The sequence below is a fragment of the Lethenteron reissneri genome, chromosome 21 (assembly GCF_015708825.2).
Source record: "Lethenteron reissneri isolate LAM-NWPU_2019-01 chromosome 21, ASM1570882v1, whole genome shotgun sequence".
NCBI classification, from domain to species: Eukaryota; Metazoa; Chordata; class Hyperoartia; order Petromyzontiformes; family Petromyzontidae; genus Lethenteron; species Lethenteron reissneri.
Genome location: NC_083799.1, coordinates 5,912,571 through 5,933,425, shown reverse-complemented (window position 1 = coordinate 5,933,425; position 20,855 = coordinate 5,912,571). Strand labels below are relative to the sequence as shown.

The window sequence follows — 20,855 nt, the reverse complement described above, 5'->3', positions numbered from 1 at the left end:
GGAACCAGGTGACAGGGCCTGGCTGCATTGCCCTCAGGCACCTTTGGCTACGTCGCCTAAATTGTTGAAGCCATGGCGGGGACCCGTGGAGGTCGTGCGGGTTGCACGCCCCCAGTGCGTTCAGATAAAATGGGGAAAACGCCGTTGGTACGTCCACCCCTCCCGACTGAAACCGTTCTCGCCTCCATATGGCCTCCCCTTGTGTCGTGAGGGCCGAGCATGTGACGTGACCGACGACCCTAAGGGGGGATTGTCTTTGCCTGCTCCTCACATGTCTCCGCCTGGTCCGCTCCCAGGTGTCTCGGAACTGACAGCTGCCGACCACCGGCGGCCGGATCTTCGCGGCGGGGCCGGTCCTTCCAGGCCCGATCCGCGCCGTCTAGAGCTGCCGGAGCCACCGGACGTATGCCAGCGTCCCGTCCCATACGACGGACCGGCCAGACGGACTCGCGCTAGGTCGCGCTACTTTGTGTGACCTACCATGTGAGGAGTCGTGGCAGACGGAGCGCCTCGGCACTGCGTTTAGTCACAGAGACACGTGGCGCGTTCGTTTTCGGGTGTTCGCTCTTATTGTGTTGTTCGTCGGGCTGTATATTGCTTCATATTTAAGTGTTGTGTTGTGTTGTTGTTGTTGCGTTACGGGGCACACTGGGAGGTGGAGTTTCTTTATTACTGCGTTGACGTTAGGTTGTGTTGTTGGTTAACAGCCGGGCCGGCTGCAAGCTATGTGGGAGGGGGTGATGTAGAGGTGATACGCGCTGGGATTAGGGATCGTATGCCAGCGCGTAATGATTGGCTGTGTAGGTGGTGACGCGCGCTGACGGTGGAGGATCAGGGGTCAGCGCGGGGTCGTGGGTTACGGGGTACTGATTGGCTGTGGGCCCGTGACGCGCTGAGAGGGAGTGATCGGGTGGCAGCGCGGTGTGATTGGTAGAGGAGTGTTAACACGCGCTGGGAAAACGGATCGTAGAGAGAGTGCGTCGTGATTGGTTCACTAGGGAACGATGCTCACGTCGACGTCCGGATCAGCTCCGTCTCTCGTGAGCAGGGGCTATAAAAGGGGATGCACACAGGCGTAAGGGCAGTATGTAACCAGCGAAGAATGAAGACGGGGATGAAGACCTAGGGCCCTGCGGTACCTAGTCCCGCTGTCCTAACGGGACCGGGACTCTGTGTAACCCAGAGGCGAGTGTAGTGTGTGTAGCCATAGGCATAGAGTCTACACGAGCCGAATGTATTGTGTGTAGCCAGAGGCATAGGGTCTACACGAGTCAAGTGTATTGTGTGTAGCCAGAGGCATAGGGTCTACACGAGTCAAGTGTATTGTGTGTAGCCAGAGGCATAGGGTCTACACGAGTCAAGTGTATTGGGTGTAGTCAGAACCATAGAGTCTACACGAGTTAAGTGGAGTGTGTAGTCGGAAGAAAGGAGACCACACGTTGTATTGTGAACGTAAAGATTTAATAAAAGTGTGTTACCCGTCAAGAAGTTCCTGCCGTCAATTCCAATACTTCAAGTATATAGTCACTGTTGCCTTGCACATGACTCATCACTTCACACACACACGCGTGGGCGACACCGTGGTATGATCACCTGTGTATTAAACAATGGGGATATCTACAGGTCTTTTGGGAGTGTTGTGTTTAACACAGGAAACACTGCCCATATTGCCCACTTGGTTTCACAATTAATGCCTTATTTGTTTTCTTCCAGAACGCGTGCTGTGTCCGTCAAAACCAAGATCATTGGAAAGTTGTTTTGATGATCTGTCTATGATTGGGGGGGGGGGGGCATACAGATGGTTGGCGCTGGTGTTCATACAGGGGAGGGCACAGGCCTCTTTTATAACAACCACATAAAAGACTGCCTGGTGCTCGCCTTGAACTTCCCACTCCAGCACCTTCACCCCTGCCCCTCCATGTTAAAGGACATTGCGCCATTTCTGCCACTTGAGGTCGCTACGGGTCACGGGTTCCAATGTGCCAATTGCACTGGAAATCACCGGACGCATACGTTTCCACAGCGTAGTCGAGAGGTTTATTTTAGGCCAAGGCTGCGTCACTTTGTGTCACACAGGGACAGTTGCCATCAGGGGGTCCCCTGGGCTACAATGTATACATTTTGTAATCATTGAGATAAGATTTGTTTTAAGGCACTTGAGATGCTGAGGCATTTAAGCGCCCATGAAATACAAGTACAATATTTAAATTATTGTGTTCATTTACTCATAACCGTGACCGAATTTTAGCTGCTTTCTATGGATGTTAAGTGTAATACTCTACATGAGGCAAATTACTTGGTTCACTGGTGATGTGGATCATATATTTGAAGTGTTTAGTAAAGTAAAGTCAATTTTATTTTAATATAAATACAAGGTGCCTTTCTGGCACAAATCTGCCACTCAAAGCGCCAGACTTAACGCAAGATGGAACCTGAAGCTGACCTTCCCCTCAGTAAGTTAAACCAATCAACTACTGGGCCGTAACTTTTGGTAGCCCAAATTTCAAACAAAATTGTTAACACGTGTGGGTTATGAACAGTGGGGTCGCATCAGGACAAGCAGGTGTTGCTGGGGGATAACGGTCGGAGAGAGACGGCTCGTTAGGTGATTATGGGATGCAGGGCAGTGATTGGCCGGTTGTTGTTGTCAAGGGCAAGGTGGTGCCAGCAAGTCTGGGGATGGGAGCAGGTGGCGGTGGGGGCCGAGGGTGCAGGGCGTCGGTGGGGACGCCGGTTAATTAATTGGAAATTAATGAGGACGGGAATAAATACGAGAGCGTGAGAGTGAGACGGGGGGGGGGGGTGCTGGGAGCTGGACGGAGACAGTCGGAGCAGAAGAAGAAGAATAGGTCAGCAGTGGAGACGGAGAAGAAGATATGAGAGATAGAATAGGTTAGCAGTGGAGCAGGAGAAGAAGATATGAAAACTAGAATAGGTCAGCAGTGGAGACGGAGAAGAAGATATGAAAACTAGAATAGGTTAGCAGTGGAGACGGAGAAGAATATATGAAAACTAGAATAGGTCAGCAGTGGAGACGGAGAAGAAGATATGAAAACTAGAATAGGTTAGCAGTGGAGACGGAGAAGAAGATATGAAAACTAGAATAGGTTAGCAGTGGAGCAGGAGAAGAAGAGATGAGAGATAGGATAGGCTAGCAGTGGAACGGGAACAGAGAAGCACACGAAAGAGGGAGAGACAGTTGGAGTGAGACGGAGACGAGAGGGAGAGACAGAGTGAGACGGAGAAGCCGAGAGAGAGTGAGACAGGCGAAGCAGAGAGGAGAGTCTGGGAGAGAGAGAGACGGAGAGAGAGGGAGGGAACGGAGCGAGCGAGGCCAGCGGAGCGCAGCGAGCGAGCAGGGAACGCTCTGAAATCTTGGTTGTGGAATGTGCTGAGTTTTGTAAAATAAAGTGACGACGGAAAAGAAGAAGTTGTCCGCGTAAAGTTCATCACTACACATAGATCAAATCGTGACGATGCCATAAAGTTTGCATAAATTCCCACTCGGTGAGGACATATCTCGTTCTACTGTATGCAAGTGATTAGTGCATTCCTTTAGCATTCCAGACAAGTAATAAAAGTGCTGTAGCCCAAAACTTGCGTTAAATATATGAAAATCGAATGTTTAGATTATTTATTTATGAGTAGGGACTGTTTGTCCAAAGCTGCTCAGGGTCGACTTGGCCAAGCATCCCTTTTAGGGGCCGTCCATAAATTAGGTCATGCACCTAGGGGGGGGGGGGGGGGTCGGACATTTGTGACGATGTGTGACGAGGGGGGGGGGGTGAGAAATGTGACGTCACATCAAAATGCGCAACTTTAAATAAATAGAGACAACACGATCTACTTAATTAAATAGACTTTTAATAAATGTCTCCTACAACATCAGAGTGCAGCGCCACATTAAATACGCACTACAATGACAATAGTTTAAAGCGATTTGAAGCATGTTTTATTTTGGAGAGGGCAGAGCTTTGTGACGTCATATTTGAAGGGGGTCTGACTTTTTGTGACGCCGTGTGACGAGGGGGGGGGGTCAAAAATCGTCCAAAATTGCGTGACGTCATTTATGAACGGTGTCTTGCCTCACGGCAGATGGGGAGCGTATGTAAACAGGAAGTTCCTGTTTTTTGATGCTAATGTTGGTCACGTGACCAGGAAGTGACGATGTCAGATTTCCACTGTACCACGCGGGCGTCAGCCATTACACAGATAAGTCAAGATGGCGGCACGCATCGCATCTCAGTGAGACCACAGCCGCACTTATCCATTGTGGGAGCTTAAGAAGCATTATCTGTAAGTTGTTTATATTCTTATAATATTGGAAATGCTGTTGTAATGTTGGAATGACCGTTATAGCAATGTAAATGCCTTTATGGTGCCGTTTAAGTTGTTGTAGTAAATACGAGGCCTAGTTAGTAACGAAGCCTGTGACTTTCCTTATTGTGGATGTTACTTGTGATTTAGTAGGTCGAGTCAGACTTGTGCCTATGTTGCGATCCTGAGAGTGATGACGAAGTATCTCATCCACAGTTTAGTGTTAAGTGTAATGCTGTACATTTGGGGTGCAGTGGGATGAATACACTGTGCCTGTATGCAACGCATCAGCTTGTGCCTTTGTCTAGTTGTTCAGGAGTAATGTGGGGGCCTGGTCCTTCCAGGATCTATTGTTATCTGAGACAATGTTCTGATGCTGTGGTGTTCATTGTGTGGGTGTTTCCGAATTATAACAGATGCTGTATCTGTGTTTTCTCACCAGTTTTACCTGTTAAATCAATAAACGACGATCGGAGTTGGACGGTCATCCTGGCTTCGAGGGTTTATTGAACACATGGTTGTCTACTCGACTAGCGGTGCAACGCAGCGCACAGCGAGGCCGAGTTAGTAAAAAGATATTCTTCCTGAAGCTACCAACTAGTGCTGCAGCCAGCTCTCTGCAGCCAAGTAAAAAGATACTCATCTTGAAGCTCCCAACCTGCAGCAAGCAGAGGCGCTCTCAAGCAGTCAGCCTGCAGCAAGCAGAGGCGCTCTCAAGCAGTCAGCCTGCAGCAAGCAGAGGCGCTCTCAAGCAGTCAGCCTGCAGCAAGCAGAGGAGCTCTCAAGCAGTCAGCCTGCAGCAAGCAACCAGCTCTCAAGCAGTCAGCCTGCAGCAAGCAACCAGCTCTCAAGCAGTCAGCCTGCAGCAAGCAAGGAGCTCTGCAACGAGTCTACATTAAAATCGTGCTGCAAGCATCGCAGCATGGAAAGCCACAGTTCAGCAGGGAGAGATGCTGAAGAAGGTGAACCAAGCAATCCAGGATCTCCCATCCTGCCTCAAGAGGACCAAGGGAGTTCAAGGCCCCAGAGGGAGGTCAGGTTGACGCAACGGGCCTTGGAAAGCTATGAGGCTGAGAAACAGGACCTGGATGCCAGGATACAACGGGCATGGAACCGGGTTGAAGCAGATTTATCCGAAGCTTCAAATGCCTCAGACACAGTGGCCTCAATTCAGCGGGCCATCCAGCGAGTGAAGGTGAGCAGCTCAAGCTACAAGCTCCTGGCAAATAAATACATCTCGCTCCTGATGAAGGTGAAAACAGACGAGGGCATTGAGGGAGTGCGCAGACAAGAACACTTCCTCGAACTGCTCGATGATAATGTGCAGGCAGCGATACAAGATGCAATGGACCGTCTGGAGGGCTTAAGAGAGACACGATCTCAGCACTCCGTCTCATCCAGGTCCACCACAAAATCTAAAGCCTCAGCACCCTCAAAGACATCATCTACTAGTATGGCAGCAGCTCAGGCACGCGCAGCAGCAGAAGCAGCAAACGCCCGTATTGCCTACATGGCTGAAGAGGAAGCCATGCTAATTGAAAAGGCCCACATACAAGAAGAAGCATGCATAGCAACTGCTGCCGCACGAGAGCAAGAGAGTATATTAGTGGCTACCGCCACGCGGAAGAACATTGAGCTGGATGCTAAGTTAAGCACCCTACAACTCAAAAGGGAAGCAGCTGCTGCAATGGCCCAGGCAGAGGTGCTCGAGGCAGCAGCCAACCTGGATAAGGAAGAGAATTGGAGTGAGTTTGGCACTCAGATACCTGTCAAGGACCGTGATCAACTCACCAGAAAAAATATTTTGGACTGGTCTGAACAATGCATCAATGCTCCTCCACCAAACGATACTGAACAAAGGGTGGACGTTCAGGCATCGCCATCTCCACACCGAATGAACATGAATGTTGTCTACAGGAAAGGTGAAAATACATATCCTGCCCTGGCAGTAAGTCGCCAACTCAGCGTCGCGCACGTGGGGTCAGACGTAGATGCACCAAGTCAGACCCACATTCCAGACAGTCACATAAGGGGATCCAACCAACGTGATCGAAACCCTTTGGTCCCACAGTCCAACGCCATCGCAAATGACGGCATGCAAGGCAATGCAGCAAATAATAGCACCTCACAAGCGCCAATATGGACACACTCTGGATCAGCAGGACTAGGGGACTTTGCTAGGTACCTAGCTCACCGCGAACTAATCAACACAGGACTCGTTAAGTTTGATGACCACTCTGAGAACTATCGAGCCTGGAGATCTACCTTCAGGAATGCAATCCGAAATGCAGACATCTCTGCAAGTGAAGAACTCGACCTGTTGGTGAAATGGTTAGGAAATGAGTCTGCAGAGTACGCAAAGAGGATCCGGTCAGCAAACATTGACGACCCCACCTCAAGCCTGCATGCGGTGTGGGAGAGGCTCGATGAGTGCTATGGTAGTCCAGAAACCATTGAGAAGGCCCTCTTCAAGAAGTTGCAGAACTTTCCAAAAATCTCTGGTCGAGACAATAAAATGTTACGGGAGCTTGGAGATCTTTTGATGGAGCTTGAATCAGCCCAGGCTGACCCCTACTTACCAGGTCTCATTTTCTTGAATACCTACCATGGCGTGAACCCCATCGTAGAGAAATTGCCATTTGACGTGCAGGAAAAATGGAGAACAGCGGGTTCAAGATACAAGTCAGAGCATCAGGTTGCATTCTCCCCATTCTCTTTTTTCTCAAAGTTTATCCGCAACCTGGCTAAGACTAGAAATGACCCGAGTTTCATGTTTGGCACCACGGGGATTTCCAGTCCAGATCTCCCAAAAATGGAAAGGACAACGGCGAAACGAGGAACAGCGAGAGTGCCAATTTCCGTACACAAAACTGAGGTCTCTCCTGCGACATTCGCAAACTCCGTCCAGGCAACCACCACAAAGAAAAAGATAGAGGATCCAGAGAAGCAATGCCCATTGCATGATAAACCTCACTCCCTCCAGAAATGCCGTGAGTTCAGGAGGAAGCCATTGGAAGAGTGGAAGAACATGCTGAAAGAATTTGGAGTGTGCTTCAAATGCTGTGCTTCTACTAACCACCTTGCAAGGAATTGCAAGGCAGATATCAAGTGCGAGGAATGTGGCAGCGACAAACACGCAACTGCTCTGCACACATTTTACTCGAAACCCAGTAGCACTAAGGCTTCCGATCCCGAAGCAGAGCACGGCGGGGAGCAAGGCGAGACCGCCGCACTCACTTCGTCAATCACAACCAAATGCACAGAAGTCTGTGGAGAAGGCTTCAAAGGAAGATCTTGCTCAAAGATATGCCTCGTCCGAGTCTATCCCAAAGGACATCCTGAAAGGGCAGTAAGGATGTACGCCATAATGGACGACCAGAGCAACAGGTCTTTGGCAAGGTCAGAGTTCTTTGATCAGCTAAGTGTAGGTGGGAATTCCTTTCCATACACGCTCAGAACATGCTCAGGACTGATGGAGACAGCGGGAAGAAGAGTGAGCGGCCTCATGGTGGAAACCATAGATAGCACCATGAAGCTAGCCCTTCCTACGGTGACAGATTGCAACGAGATACCGGACGACAGGAGTGAGATTCCCACGCCCGAAGTTGCACGTCACCACCCACACCTGAAACCCATAGCAGAGTTCATCCTGCCATTGGATCACACGGCACAGATTTTACTTCTGCTCGGCAGGGACATGCTGAGAGTCCACAAGGTTCGTAATCAACGCAACGGACCTCACGACGCTCCCTACGCCCAGAGACTCGACCTAGGATGGGTCATCGTAGGTGACGTTTGTCTCGATGGAAGACACAAACCAGACCACATTAGCACATTCAGAACGAGTGTGCTCACGAATGGACGCACGTCGCTCTTCACACCGTGCCCTAACCACTTCACTGCTGAAAGAGAAACTCGGCAAGAGAAGTCAAGGCTGTACCGTGCAGACGTACGAAGAAACCACCACAACTTCGCACGTACATCCACCATCTTCGATGGATTTTGTTCCTCCACGTTTCTCCAAGCCAGTCCTCACTGACAAGAGGAAGCCAAAGACGAAGCCGCTGCTCGTCGCTCTGCTGGTGGTCGTGGCGGTGGTTGCTGCGGCCGTGGCCTCTCCGTTCCTAGACCCGGAGCTGTCGTCCGAGTGGGAATCCTGGAAGAAGTTCCACGGCAAGGCCCCACAACCAGAACATACCATCCCAAGGCTCGAGCTGTGTGGAGCTGTTCTTGCTACAGAGGTGGCGGAACTGATCTTAGACGAATTGGACATCAAACTGGACGCGGTCAAGTTCTACACGGACAGTAAGGTCGTACTAGGCTACATAAACAACCAAACCAGAAGGTTCTACACCTACATCAGCAACCGGGTGGAGTGCATCAGGGGATCGACGCAGCCGGAGCAATGGAATTACGTTCCAACTGACCAGAATCCAGCAGATCTCGCAACTAGGTCCGTCCCTGCATCTCTGCTGAATCAAACCATCTGGCTGACGGGTCCAGCGTTCCTGTTACGACGTGACGGTGGCCCATGTTCTACCAAGGAGACCTTTGGACTCGTAGAGCCCGAGTCTGACAAGGAGATTCGTCCTCAAGTGACAACTTTCATAACTCATGTGCGACCAAGAAGTCCACTGAGTCCACACCATTTTGAACATTTCTCGAAATGGACGACGCTCGTGCGAGCGATAGCACATTTAACGGATATCGCAGACTGCTTCCATCGCCCGATGAGAGGCACCACTGGTAGCTGCAATGGATGGCATTACTGCACAGTGCCACGCACTGAAGACGAGCTTTCCAGAGCAAGGAAATCAATCTTCCGCTGTGTGCAACAGGCAGCTTATGCAAGTGAGATCAAAGCCATCAACAAGGGAGAAGACCTTCCTAGGGTCAGCACCCTCAGGAAGCTAAACCCCGGGATGGACAAAGACGACTTGCTCAGGATCCGTGGTCGGCTAGGGAATGCAAAATTAGATGAGAATGAACGAAACCCCCTCATAATCCCAAGCCAGAGCCACATCGCAATCTTACTCGTGCGCCACTACCACGAGAAGGTCAAGCACCAAGGTCGGCACTTCACAGAAGGAGCAATCCGATCTGCAGGGCTGTGGATCGTTGGAGCAAAGAGGTGCATCGCCAGCACAATCCACAAGTGTATCCGGTGTCGCAAGCTACGTGGAAAACAGGAAGAACAGAAAATGGCAGACCTCCCAGCCGATCGACTCAGTGTGGAACCTCCCTTCACCTCTGTAGGGATTGACGTGTTCGGACCGTGGACAGTCATCTCCCGCCGCACCAGAGGAGGGCTCGCGAACAGCAAACGTTGGGCAGTGCTGTTCACCTGTATGAGTACACGAGCAGTGCACATCGAAGTCATCGAGTCCATGGACTCTTCGAGCTTTATAAATGCACTCCGGAGGTTCTTCGCCATCAGAGGGCCAGCCAAGCAACTCCGTTCTGATTGTGGAACCAATTTCATAGGAGCATGTAAAGAGCTTAAGATCAATACGGAGAATGTCGAAGATTATTCTGTCAGGAAATACCTTAGTGATCAAGGCCGCACATGGATCTTCAATCCTCCCCACTCTTCGCACATGGGTGGAGCCTGGGAACGCATGATCGGGATTGCTCGACGCATTCTCGACTCCATGCTATGTGATGTCGGGTCCACACGGCTCTCTCACGAGGTCTTGACCACTCTCATGGCCGAGGTCTCAGCCATAATTAACTCAAGACCCCTGATCCCCGTCTCAACCGACCCGGAGTCACCATTCATCTTGACTCCTGCTACACTTCTTACCCAGAAGACAGATGTGCTCACAGCACCTACCGAGGAGGCCAGCACTGCAGACCTCTACAGACGTCAATGGAGACAAGTGCAGAGCTTCGCGAACACGTTCTGGCATCGCTGGAAAAACGAGTACCTTACGACACTCCAAGTGCGCAACAAGTGGCAGTCTAATAGACCAGACATCCAAGAAGGCGACCTCGTCCTACTGAAGGACAACCAAGCCAAACGGAATGAGTGGCCAATGGGCCGCATCCTCAAGTCGATTCCAAATGCCGATGGAAAAGTTCGAAAGGTCGAGGTTATGATTGCGAAGCAAGGTGTCGCAAGAACTTTCATCAGGCCCATAGTCGAGATAGTACTACTTCTCTCTCGCAAAGATATGGACAAATAAGTCGACCCGTTGAAGTTGTTATACACTTGTTTATGAGATAGGAAATAAATGGTGGTATCTCCTAGATACCAGACGGGGAGTGTCTTGCCTCACGGCAGATGGGGAGCGTATGTAAACAGGAAGTTCCTGTTTTTTGATGCTAATGTTGGTCACGTGACCAGGAAGTGACGATGTCAGATTTCCACTGTACCACGCGGGCGTCAGCCATTACACAGATAAGTCAAGATGGCGGCACGCATCGCATCTCAGTGAGACCACAGCCGCACTTATCCATTGTGGGAGCTTAAGAAGCATTATCTGTAAGTTGTTTATATTCTTATAATATTGGAAATGCTGTTGTAATGTTGGAATGACCGTTATAGCAATGTAAATGCCTTTATGGTGCCGTTAAGTTGTTGTAGTAAATACGAGGCCTAGTTAGTAACGAAGCCTGTGACTTTCCTTATTGTGGATGTTACTTGTGATTTAGTAGGTCGAGTCAGACTTGTGCCTATGTTGCGATCCTGAGAGTGATGACGAAGTATCTCATCCACAGTTTAGTGTTAAGTGTAATGCTGTACATTTGGGGTGCAGTGGGATGAATACACTGTGCCTGTATGCAACGCATCAGCTTGTGCCTTTGTCTAGTTGTTCAGGGGTAATGTGTGGGCCTGGTCCTTCCAGGATCTATTGTTATCTGAGACAATGTTCTGATGCTGTGGTGTTCATTGTGTGGGTGTTTCCGAATTATAACAGATGCTGTATCTGTGTTTTCTCACCAGTTTTACCTGTTAAATCAATAAATGACGATCGGAGTTGGACGGTCATCCTGGCTTCGAGGGTTTATTGAACACATGGTTGTCTACTCGACTAGCGGTGCAACGCAGCGCACAGCGAGGCCGAGATAGACGGCCCCTTAGGGAAGGTAGAATTACTCCTATTTTGGTAGTCAATAGTGATGTTCCCTTTCCATAAACATGGGGAATTTACACCACTGGCTGAGGGCCACTAATGGAGATGAGCTCTGCCACGTTCGTTTGGGCCTTCATCCAGCAATTGATAAATGAAACCTATTGCTGATGATGAATACCACAGTTATGGTTGAGTGACTGATGTAAGTACTAATTATTTCCTAAAAGGGTTAGAAAGCTGAAAGTTGGTGCTAATGTAGCCATATATAAGTGAATATCAAACTATACCAATTTTTGTTAATTATAAATTAGAATTTTCAGACCCCAGATTTTTGGTCTGGAGGTTGATTACATTTAGTTCTATATAGCTTGGTATTGCATATGATTCTTATCATCAGTGGACAAAATAATTTGCCTCCCATGAAGTGTGATGCTAAAGCTGATCTGAAAGGAAGCATGTAAATCCTACTAGAAATTACAAGTATTTCATGATGACGGTGGTGATAATGGTGATTATTTTTGCTGCTGATTTTTGCATTATGACAAACATTACAAGGCCTGCTGATTTCTAAACACCCGTGACTCGACTAAAATCTTTCACATTAGCCTAATGCATAACTTGGCAGTGAAATTGCCTTCTCATTCATGTGTAGTGACATCGGGGATGTCACTGTATGGTGCCGGCCCGGGAGGGTCGTGGCGTGCGATATTTCTACGTCGCGGACAGCACTGGGTGGGTTGCTGTGTGATGCCGGCTTTACTATAGCATGGCGTGCGATGCATCGTCATCGCAGTACACCCCGTAAATGGGTGTAGTACCAGCCCTAGCGGGGCTTGGTGAGCACTGGGATAGCGCAGACGCATAGCATGTAGTGCGTGCTCCCACAAGTGGGAGAGTGTTAGGAGCGGGAGAGTGTCAGCCCAGGGACCGGGTTGCCCCGGGCCATGGCACTCTAGTTGACCCTGTAGACACATGATCCGGAGTGTCCACAGAGAGGGCCCCAGGTGGGGGGGCTAGGGGGTGATCATGTGTCAGGGGAGAGGGATCGAGAGGGAGCTAGAACGCTCGAGAAGGCGGGCCGGGCCTGGGTCGAGCCAGTCCCGACCCGGGAGGATATAAGGTGGGTCTCTGAGAGGGAACAGGGTCTCTTCGTTCTACAAGCTGGAAGCTCCGCGTCCTACAAGCTGGAAGCTCTACGTCCTATAAGGCATCAACACGTGTTCATATAATAAATGTGTTTCCTCTAAAGAATAACGTCTGCGACTCAGTTGGACTCACTACACATGTAATAAAGAGATTATATAAAATATGGTTAATAAGTTGCAAATACTCAAAGTTTCTCGTGGCTCAAATTGCTTATGCAAGGCTGAACTCATCTCAGGAAGCAGACAGTGAAGGAAAGGCCACATTTATTTATAGGACGACCACTGTCAACTTATTACAAAATGGTACTCTATTAACTTTGAGGGAGGGATGATTCAAACTCATATTTGTAAGTCAAAAGCTCTGACCCCAGCACCACTCAGCTCAATAATTATAGCAAATAGTGCCGTTATAACTACTTGCTTCTATGTTCCACACGTTCTAAGAAAAGCACACATTTTGGTCGTCAACAAGCATTGGCGCTTTTTTAAGATTATAATCATGCCACGGTTTAATGGAACTATGTGAACAGTAAACTGTGGTGCACTTTAGACTCGAGCGCAGATGACTGCATTATATTTATTACACACCCTGCTGTCTGCTCGTGGCTCAAGTCATCACTCACCTGCCCACTCATGGGACGGGACAGACTGATGGGGTGAAGCTGAGTTTTTGTTTCATATGCACACTTACGCTGCCTTAATCGTTTTGACAGCGTTTTTCTTTTGGACCAGTCGGGTTTCAAGCACCATGGATTTGCATTTCCTGTTGAACTAACTGCAGCGCTCCACAAAGAAATTGTACCTTCTCAGAATACAGCCAAAGCATGTCCTTACAACGATGTCCCGGGGCACACTTACACAGATCGGCTGGGGTGATAATGTTGGCGAAGACTACACGTTGAGAAGCCCAACTTGTGCTGATCTTACATTTTTCCTGCGCAGTTCTTATCCGTGGTTAAAGTGGTTTAGTTCAGATCATTCAGGGCTCAGTCTATGCTTACGTTGGCATTCGCTGCAACTGGTTTGATAGCAGGCTGGTTGGTTGGAGGCGAAATGATTAGGTCATGTTTTTATGATTTTATAGTTGTGTTGAGATAAAGCCAGGACAGTGGAGATGCTGGAACTTGGTAGACATGACAGCACCTGGGGGTCATCTCCATACTCTTAGGGTTTTTTTCGGTAAAGTCACGTAGGTAAAAATTAAAATTAATAAAAGCAATAATAAAAATAAATTATTATTTTATTTTATTATTATTTTTATTTATTTTAATTTGATAATTTTTTTACCTACGTGACTTTAGCGAGAAAACCTAAGAGTATGAATCCTTGCAGTCACGAAAGCTTCAAGTCTAGGTTATCTACATATATATCTCCATATATATAAAAGGCAAACTTGTGAATGTGTGTCTGTTCAAAATGTTTAACGTACTTCACGACATGCAACAAAATGGACATTTGCCATGTGGGTACTTTCCAGACTGTGCACCATGCAAAAATTTGAAAAATTCACTTTTTGGGCGGGGGGGAGCTCAATAATGCATTTATTTTTTGCACGGCAAGTGAGTTGTGACGTCAAATCTGTCACGTGACCTGCGCACGTGGAAGCGTAACGCATTGTAGCGTAGCGGTTAGCGTGCTGCGCTATGAATCCGGCGCCCCGAGTTCGATTCCCGCTCACGGCCACCACCAGTGACGATTATTTAAACCATCCCCGAGGTCGACTCAGCCTCAAACAATGAACTGGTGTGGTGTGAACATCACCACTGGGGAGACAAAGGTGGCCGGGCGTGGTGCTGGCCACCCACCCCCTCGTGTGTTGTGCTGGCCTTCATAGGTGCTCGCTGACAGCACTTGCCCCCTACAGTCTCTTCCCTTTCTTTCTTTCTTCTTTTATCTATAAAAGTCTCTGCGCGCGTGCTCTTGCAAAAGATTTGCCTCTTGAATGGTGGCCTAAACGTCCAAATAAAATTGCCTGCCAGCACGCCCTAAGCCCCGCGGTGGGAATAGGCTATTCCCTTTTCACGTCTGTCACCTTTAAATTTGTTTATTTAGCGTTTTTTTGGAGATATTTATTAAACTTGAAAGTTAGTTTGCCTATTTTTTATTTATTTCCCTTCGCCACGCACTGGGTCACAACGCAGCCAGCTGCACTTGCGCACAGCGCCCACGAGGTAACCCCCAGCAATCCACACGCGCCATTGCTCAAGGTAAGTCGCACAAATGTGTATTATAAGCTTTTATCTCATTACACTTTGCACTGCCCACATGGGTTTCCCCTAGCAACGCACACACGATCGCCACACATTTTCTTTCGCCTTACACATGCAGCTAAAACACACCAAACACATACATTCTTCACTGTGCCATGTCCTCTTCTCCCCACCACACCCCAATTATACCCCAATGCATCCTGAAACTACAATAGAGCCCCTACATATCATTATTATAGCGCTTACATCACATTATTGTCGCGTTGCCGGGGGGACCTGCCCAGCCCCCAGCCTGCTAAGGTCACACCTCGGCGGGCTGGGAAATCTAGGCGAGCCCGGGGGCTCTGCACGGGACTAGGCCTCACCACGGCACTGTCTGCTTACTACTTTGTGCTATACATTCCATATATACTGCTATACAGTCAGCATGTACTACTGTAGTGCTAGCAAGTACCACCACAGTCACTTTGCACTGCTGTCATCATAGCAGGTACCACCACTGTTGCTTGCCCCGCTCTAATCATAGCAGCTTACACCATAGTATGCATGCACTGCTGTAAGGAAAGCAGGTACCACCACAGTTTGCACTGCTGTAGTGATAGTGCATACCGTCGATGTGTGTGTTAGTCAATGTGTGTGTGTGTAGACAACTACTATTACTGGTAGGAACGAAGTGAACCAGCCTACAATAGATTATATCGTCCGTCCGTCCGATGTCCGATTAGGTGTAGCAACATCGCCCCCTACTGCAAACACTTGGCAGGACCCTACAAAAACCTTTAGACTCAGTGAGGCTTTCCTGGCTAAACAAGTGTAACATTTTTCATATTCTTAGGCTTTTTCAGTAAAGTCACGTAGGTAAAACATAAAAATTAATAAAAAATTAAATAAAACAAAAATCACGACGTTTCGGAGGCAACACAAGTCTCCGTCATCAGGTGGGACCGTGTAACATTCCCTTCTAATTCCACGAGATAGCTTTTAATTAAAACATTTAAATAAAAAATTAACTCACAGCGGCCTAAAGCCTACAGCTAGGCCTAAAGCCTAGAACTAGGCCTCAAACTCTCCCTTCGTATCGTACCCCCGCGTGTGTGAAAGGGAGTTAATGTTTAACAATGTTACATTCCCTGATGTTTTTAAATAGAAACATTTAAATTTAAAGCTTTTACATTAATAATTAAAACATTTAAATTAAAAATTAACTCACAGCGGCCTAAAGCATACAGCTAGGCCTAAAGCCTAGAACTAGGCCTCAAACTCTCCCTTCGTATCGTCCGATTAGGTGTAGCAACATCGCCCCCTACTGCAAACACTTGGCAGGACCCTACAAAAACTTTTAGACTCAGTGAGGCTTTCCTGGCTAAACAAGTGTAATAATACATTATGTTTATATTCTTTGGTTATTCGTTCCTACCAGCCCACCCCGCAGGGACCTGTTTTTTAATTCAGTTACTTCTTTTCACAATAATAATGCCTGCGTCTAAGTCTATCTGTGCGTGTGGGTCGATGTGCATGTCTGCGGCGATGTGTGTGTGTAAGTCGATGTGTCTGTATGTGTGTGAGTCGATGTGTTTGTGTGTGCGAGTCGATATGCCTGTGTGTTTGTGTCAGTCGATGTGCGTGTGTGTTAGTCGCTGTGTGTGCGTCGCTCCATGTGAGTCAGTGTAAGTCCATTTATTTCTGTGTGTTTTTGCTCCACGTGTGCGTGTGAATCTATGTGTGTGTGTCTGTACGTACGTGTGTGTGTGTGTGTGCGTAAGTCCATGTGTGTGTGTCAGTCCATGTGTGTGTGCCTCTATGTGCGTGTGTGAGTATATGTATGTTTGTGTGGGAGTCTATGTGTGTCAGTCGATGTGTGTACGGCAATGTGTGTATGTGTGAGAGTCCATGTGTTTGTGCGTCGATATGTGTGTGTAAGTTCATATGTGTGTGTGTCAGTCTATGTATGTGTGTGTGAGTCGATGTGTGTCTGTAAGTCGATGTGTGTGCGTGGGTCCCTGTGTGTGTGTCTTAGTCGATATGTGTGTCTTTCTAAGTTCATATGTGTGTTTGTGTAGGTCAATGTGTGTGTGAGTCTATGCACCTTCGGACACTCCACGCGATGCTCACAACTACGAGTGGAGCGCCGGGTGGCTAAAGCACAGCAAGTTGGCACAGTAGGGGGCATAGGAGCTGCATCAGCCAGTCGTCTCAGTCAGTCGACCTGTGCCATCTGGCTCTGCCCCGTGACCTCCTGCCAGCGGGCGTTCGACACTTCACGTGGCCTCAAGGTGCACATAACCTGCCACAAGCGTTGTGGTTACGTCACCGCCACTTACTGGCGAATGGCGATTGTTGTTGAGTCTATGTATGTGTGAGTCCATTTGTGTGTGTAACTACATATGTGTGTGTCTAAAGTCGATGTCTGTGTGTGTGAGTGCATATGTGTGTGTGTGTGCGTGTAAGTTGATGTGTTTCTATGTGTGTGGGTAGATGTCTGTGTGTGTCTGCCTTTTTCGCCTGGCCAACGCCGGGTACTTACCGCTAGTCACCTAATAAAGGGTGCAAAGGAAACAAGTAAACCCGTAAAAACAAAGTTTTTCACTATAAATCCTTTATATGCGTGGCGGCAAGAGTCCTCTCGTCCTCTGCCTTGAGATGGCTGCCACCTATGGGTCAGATGATTGCATGGCAGCATTAAGCAATTGGTAATTAAATTAAATATTTTCGTCCTAAAAAGTGTAAAATTTTGGAAAAAAATTTTCACGAACATTAATTGTCTCGCACAACGAGTCTCTGTGCAAAATGTCAGCTCGATTGGATCACGGGAAGTGGGTTAAAAAACGACCAAAAGATGTGCACGGTCCTAAGCAAGCAAGCGAACTTAATATAAAGGATTTAAAAACAAAGATCCCCCATATAGCCTTACATATTGTTGGTGCAAATGCTGTTAGCGAGCACCTTCGAAAGCCGACAAGGCACACGAGGGTTTGCGTGGCCAGCACCACACCCGGCCGCCTTTGTCTCCCTAGTGGCAATGTTTGCACATTGCACCAGGTACTCATTTGAAGCTGAGTCGACTTTGGGGAGGCCCGGGATCAGTTCAGATAATCGTCACTAGTATTAGCGGTTAGCGCAGCACGCTAACCGCTACAATACCACTCCCCAAATCCACCCCTCAGTGTGAATTGCTTTATTGGATGAGACTGTAAGAGCGGAGCTTGGAGGTCAGGTGTCAACTGTACAGTTGATAAGAGATCTGCTAGAATATTTGGCCAACTGTGATGTTGTTTGGACAATCCATGGTGGAGGTTAAGAGGCCGCAGTGTGTGCGCGCATTCAGGTCAGTCGCCGTCGCTGGTTTGTACACCCATCGCGGTTGAAGCCATTTGTTCAACCCCGTGTACATAGCTCATCTCCCTCTCCCAAGTGGCTGGGGTCTGATGTGTCCGATAAGCCGAGCAGAATGAGCCCGGACGTTGCGCTTCAGAAGGATTACGTTGTGACGTCCACAGGATCCCAGCACCTGAAGTCCAGAGTTCCCCGACAGCGCCTCCGTGTGAAGGACCGTGTGTGGAAGCCCAGTCGCCATCTTCTCCCAGGGAGGGGCCGCGCCCTTTAGGCCCACTCTTAAAGGGAGTGCTCCTAATCTCAGCTTGTTACCTGTATAAAAGACACCTGTTCACAGAAGCAAGCAATCAATCAGATTCCAAACTCTCCACCATGGCCAAGACCAAAGAGCTCTCCAAGGATGGCAGGGACAAGATTGTAGACCTACACAAGGCTGGAACGGGCTACAAGACCATCGCCAAGCAGTTTGGTGAGAAGGTGACAACAGTTGGTGCGATTATTCGCAAACGGAAGAAACACAAAAGAACTGCCAATCTCCCTCGGCCTGGGGCTCCATGCAAGATCTCACCTCGTGGAGTTGCAATGATCATGAGAATGGTGAGGAATCAGCCCAGAACTACACGGGAGGATCTTGTCAATGACCTCAAGGCAGCTGGGACCATAGTCACCAAGAAAACAGTTGGTAACACACTACACCGTGAAGGGCTGAAATCCTGCAGTGCCCGCAAGGTCCCCCTGAAGTTTGCCAATGAACATCTGAATGATTCAGAGGACAACTGGGTGAAAGTGTTGTGGTCCGATGAGACCAAAATGGAGCTCTTTGGCATCAACTCAACTCGCCGTGTTTGGAGGAGGAGGAATGCTGCCTATGACCCCAAGAACACCATCCCCACCGTCAAAAATGGAGGTGGAAACATTATGCTTTGGGGGTGTTTTTCTGCTAAGGGGACAGGACAACTTCACCGCATCAAAGGGACGATGGACGGGGCCATGTACCGTCAAATCTTGGCTGAGAACCTCCTTCCCTCAGCCAGGGCATTGAAAATGGGTCGTGGATGGGTATTCCAGCATGACAATGACCCAAAACACACGGCCAAGGCAACAAAGGAGTGGCTCAAGAAGAAGCACATTAAGGTCCTGGAGTGGCCGAGCCAGTCTCCAGAACTTAATCCCATAGAAAATCTGTGGAGGGAGCTGAAGGTTCGAGTTGCCAAACGTCAGCCTCGAAACCTTAATGACTTGGAGAAGATCTGCAAAGAGGAGTGGGACAAAATCCCTCCTGAGATGTGTGCAAACCTGGTGGCCAACTACAAGAAACGTCTGACCTCTATGATTGCCAACAATGGTTTTGCCACCAAGTACTAAGTCATGTTTTGTAGAGGGGTCAAATACTTATTTCCCTCATTAAAATGCAAATCAATTTATAACATTTTTGACATGCGTTTTTCTGGATTTTGTTGTTGTTATTCTGTCTCTCACTGTTCAAATAAACCTACCATTAAAATTATAGACTGATCATTTATTTGTCAGTGGGCAAACGTACAAAATCAGCAGGGGATCAAATACTTTTTCCCCTCACTGTATACACACAGTGAGCTCTTGTTACTGGGTTCATGGCGCAGTTTGATAACCACCACGCACGGTTGCAGCTAAAGGTTTATTATTATTACGATTATTAAAACTTAATATATCACAGTGTTTGTACTTTGGCGTTCTTCAACCATTGTTTAGTTTGTGTATCGTTACAGTTTTAGTGAATGTGATTGGACCATGCAGTTTTAAAAGTTGCATCAGTTAGGTTGCTTGGGTCATGTTAGTTGGCAAATACAAGGACTATTATTTTGACCATATAACTTTTGCTTGTGGACATAAGCAAAAGTTTAAAGGGGTGGTGACCACTGGAATGGAAAATATCTGTAAATATTTAACATTTTAGACTTAAATGAATGTTTCTTTAAAGGAAATATGGTTTTTGGCTTCAGTGAAAATTATAGGGCTGACCTAACCAATTTATATATTTAAATGTTTCTAAAAAGGCAAGGAATTCATATTGCAGAGATTCCAAGAACACAGGATGAGATGTTACTATCCTTTGTGCAAGCACTTCCAAGAGTTCATGAACAGTGAGCCTGGTGAAATTTGGGGAGCGCATCGTCAGTAGTGTACCTTTGGTTCCTAGGGTGTTTCGGCCTTTCACACTATACACCCTCCCCAAAGACGGCCAGCGACAGGGTGATCAATCCTATGCTTGCGTCCCATTCCCAATTAGTCATAGGAGTTACCTTGTTGTTGATAGCCAACATCCCATGGGACTATGCATGGCAGGGGCGTCCTCCTCCCTGAGTCAAGCATTGTTGACCGCATACCTCCTGCTCCTCTCACTTCGGGGCCCAGCTGGGGTCTTTCCTCTTCATCCAGAGCCACTGACTGCTGCCTTCTGCCGCCTCCGATACAGCTCTGATTGCCGAACGCTGGCTCTGGCCCTTAATTCCCAGGTCTCTAAGCAGTCTGGTTGTAGATGTTGCCACAAAACCTCTGCAGCCCACCTCCACTGGTCGGACTTCTGTGTTCCAGCCATGATGCTGTGCTTCGGCAGCTAGATCGGCATAGCGCAGATGTTTTTGCTCATAAGCCTCATCTACTGAGTTCTCCCAGGGTACTGTGAGCTCAATGATGAAGACCTTCTATAGCGAACGGGACCAGAGCACCATGTCAGGTCTTAGGGTGGTGGTCGCGATCTCCGGAGGAAACACAAGTTGCCGGCCAATGTCAGC

At 48.2% G+C, this 20,855-nt stretch overlaps 1 protein-coding gene across 1 annotated transcript; it reads left to right on the top strand.

Annotated features, from left to right (window-relative positions):
• The first annotated feature begins 8,499 nt into the window (after nt 1-8,499).
• On the top strand, nt 8,500-11,369 carry LOC133344973 (uncharacterized). Its single transcript, XM_061555307.1, has 2 exons — nt 8,500-10,801; nt 11,264-11,369. Exon 1 carries the CDS (start codon nt 9,048-9,050, stop codon nt 10,500-10,502), a length of 1,455 nt encoding a protein of 484 aa, XP_061411291.1. The 5' UTR covers nt 8,500-9,047; the 3' UTR covers nt 10,503-10,801; nt 11,264-11,369.
• The last annotated feature ends 9,486 nt before the right edge of the window (nt 11,370-20,855 follow it).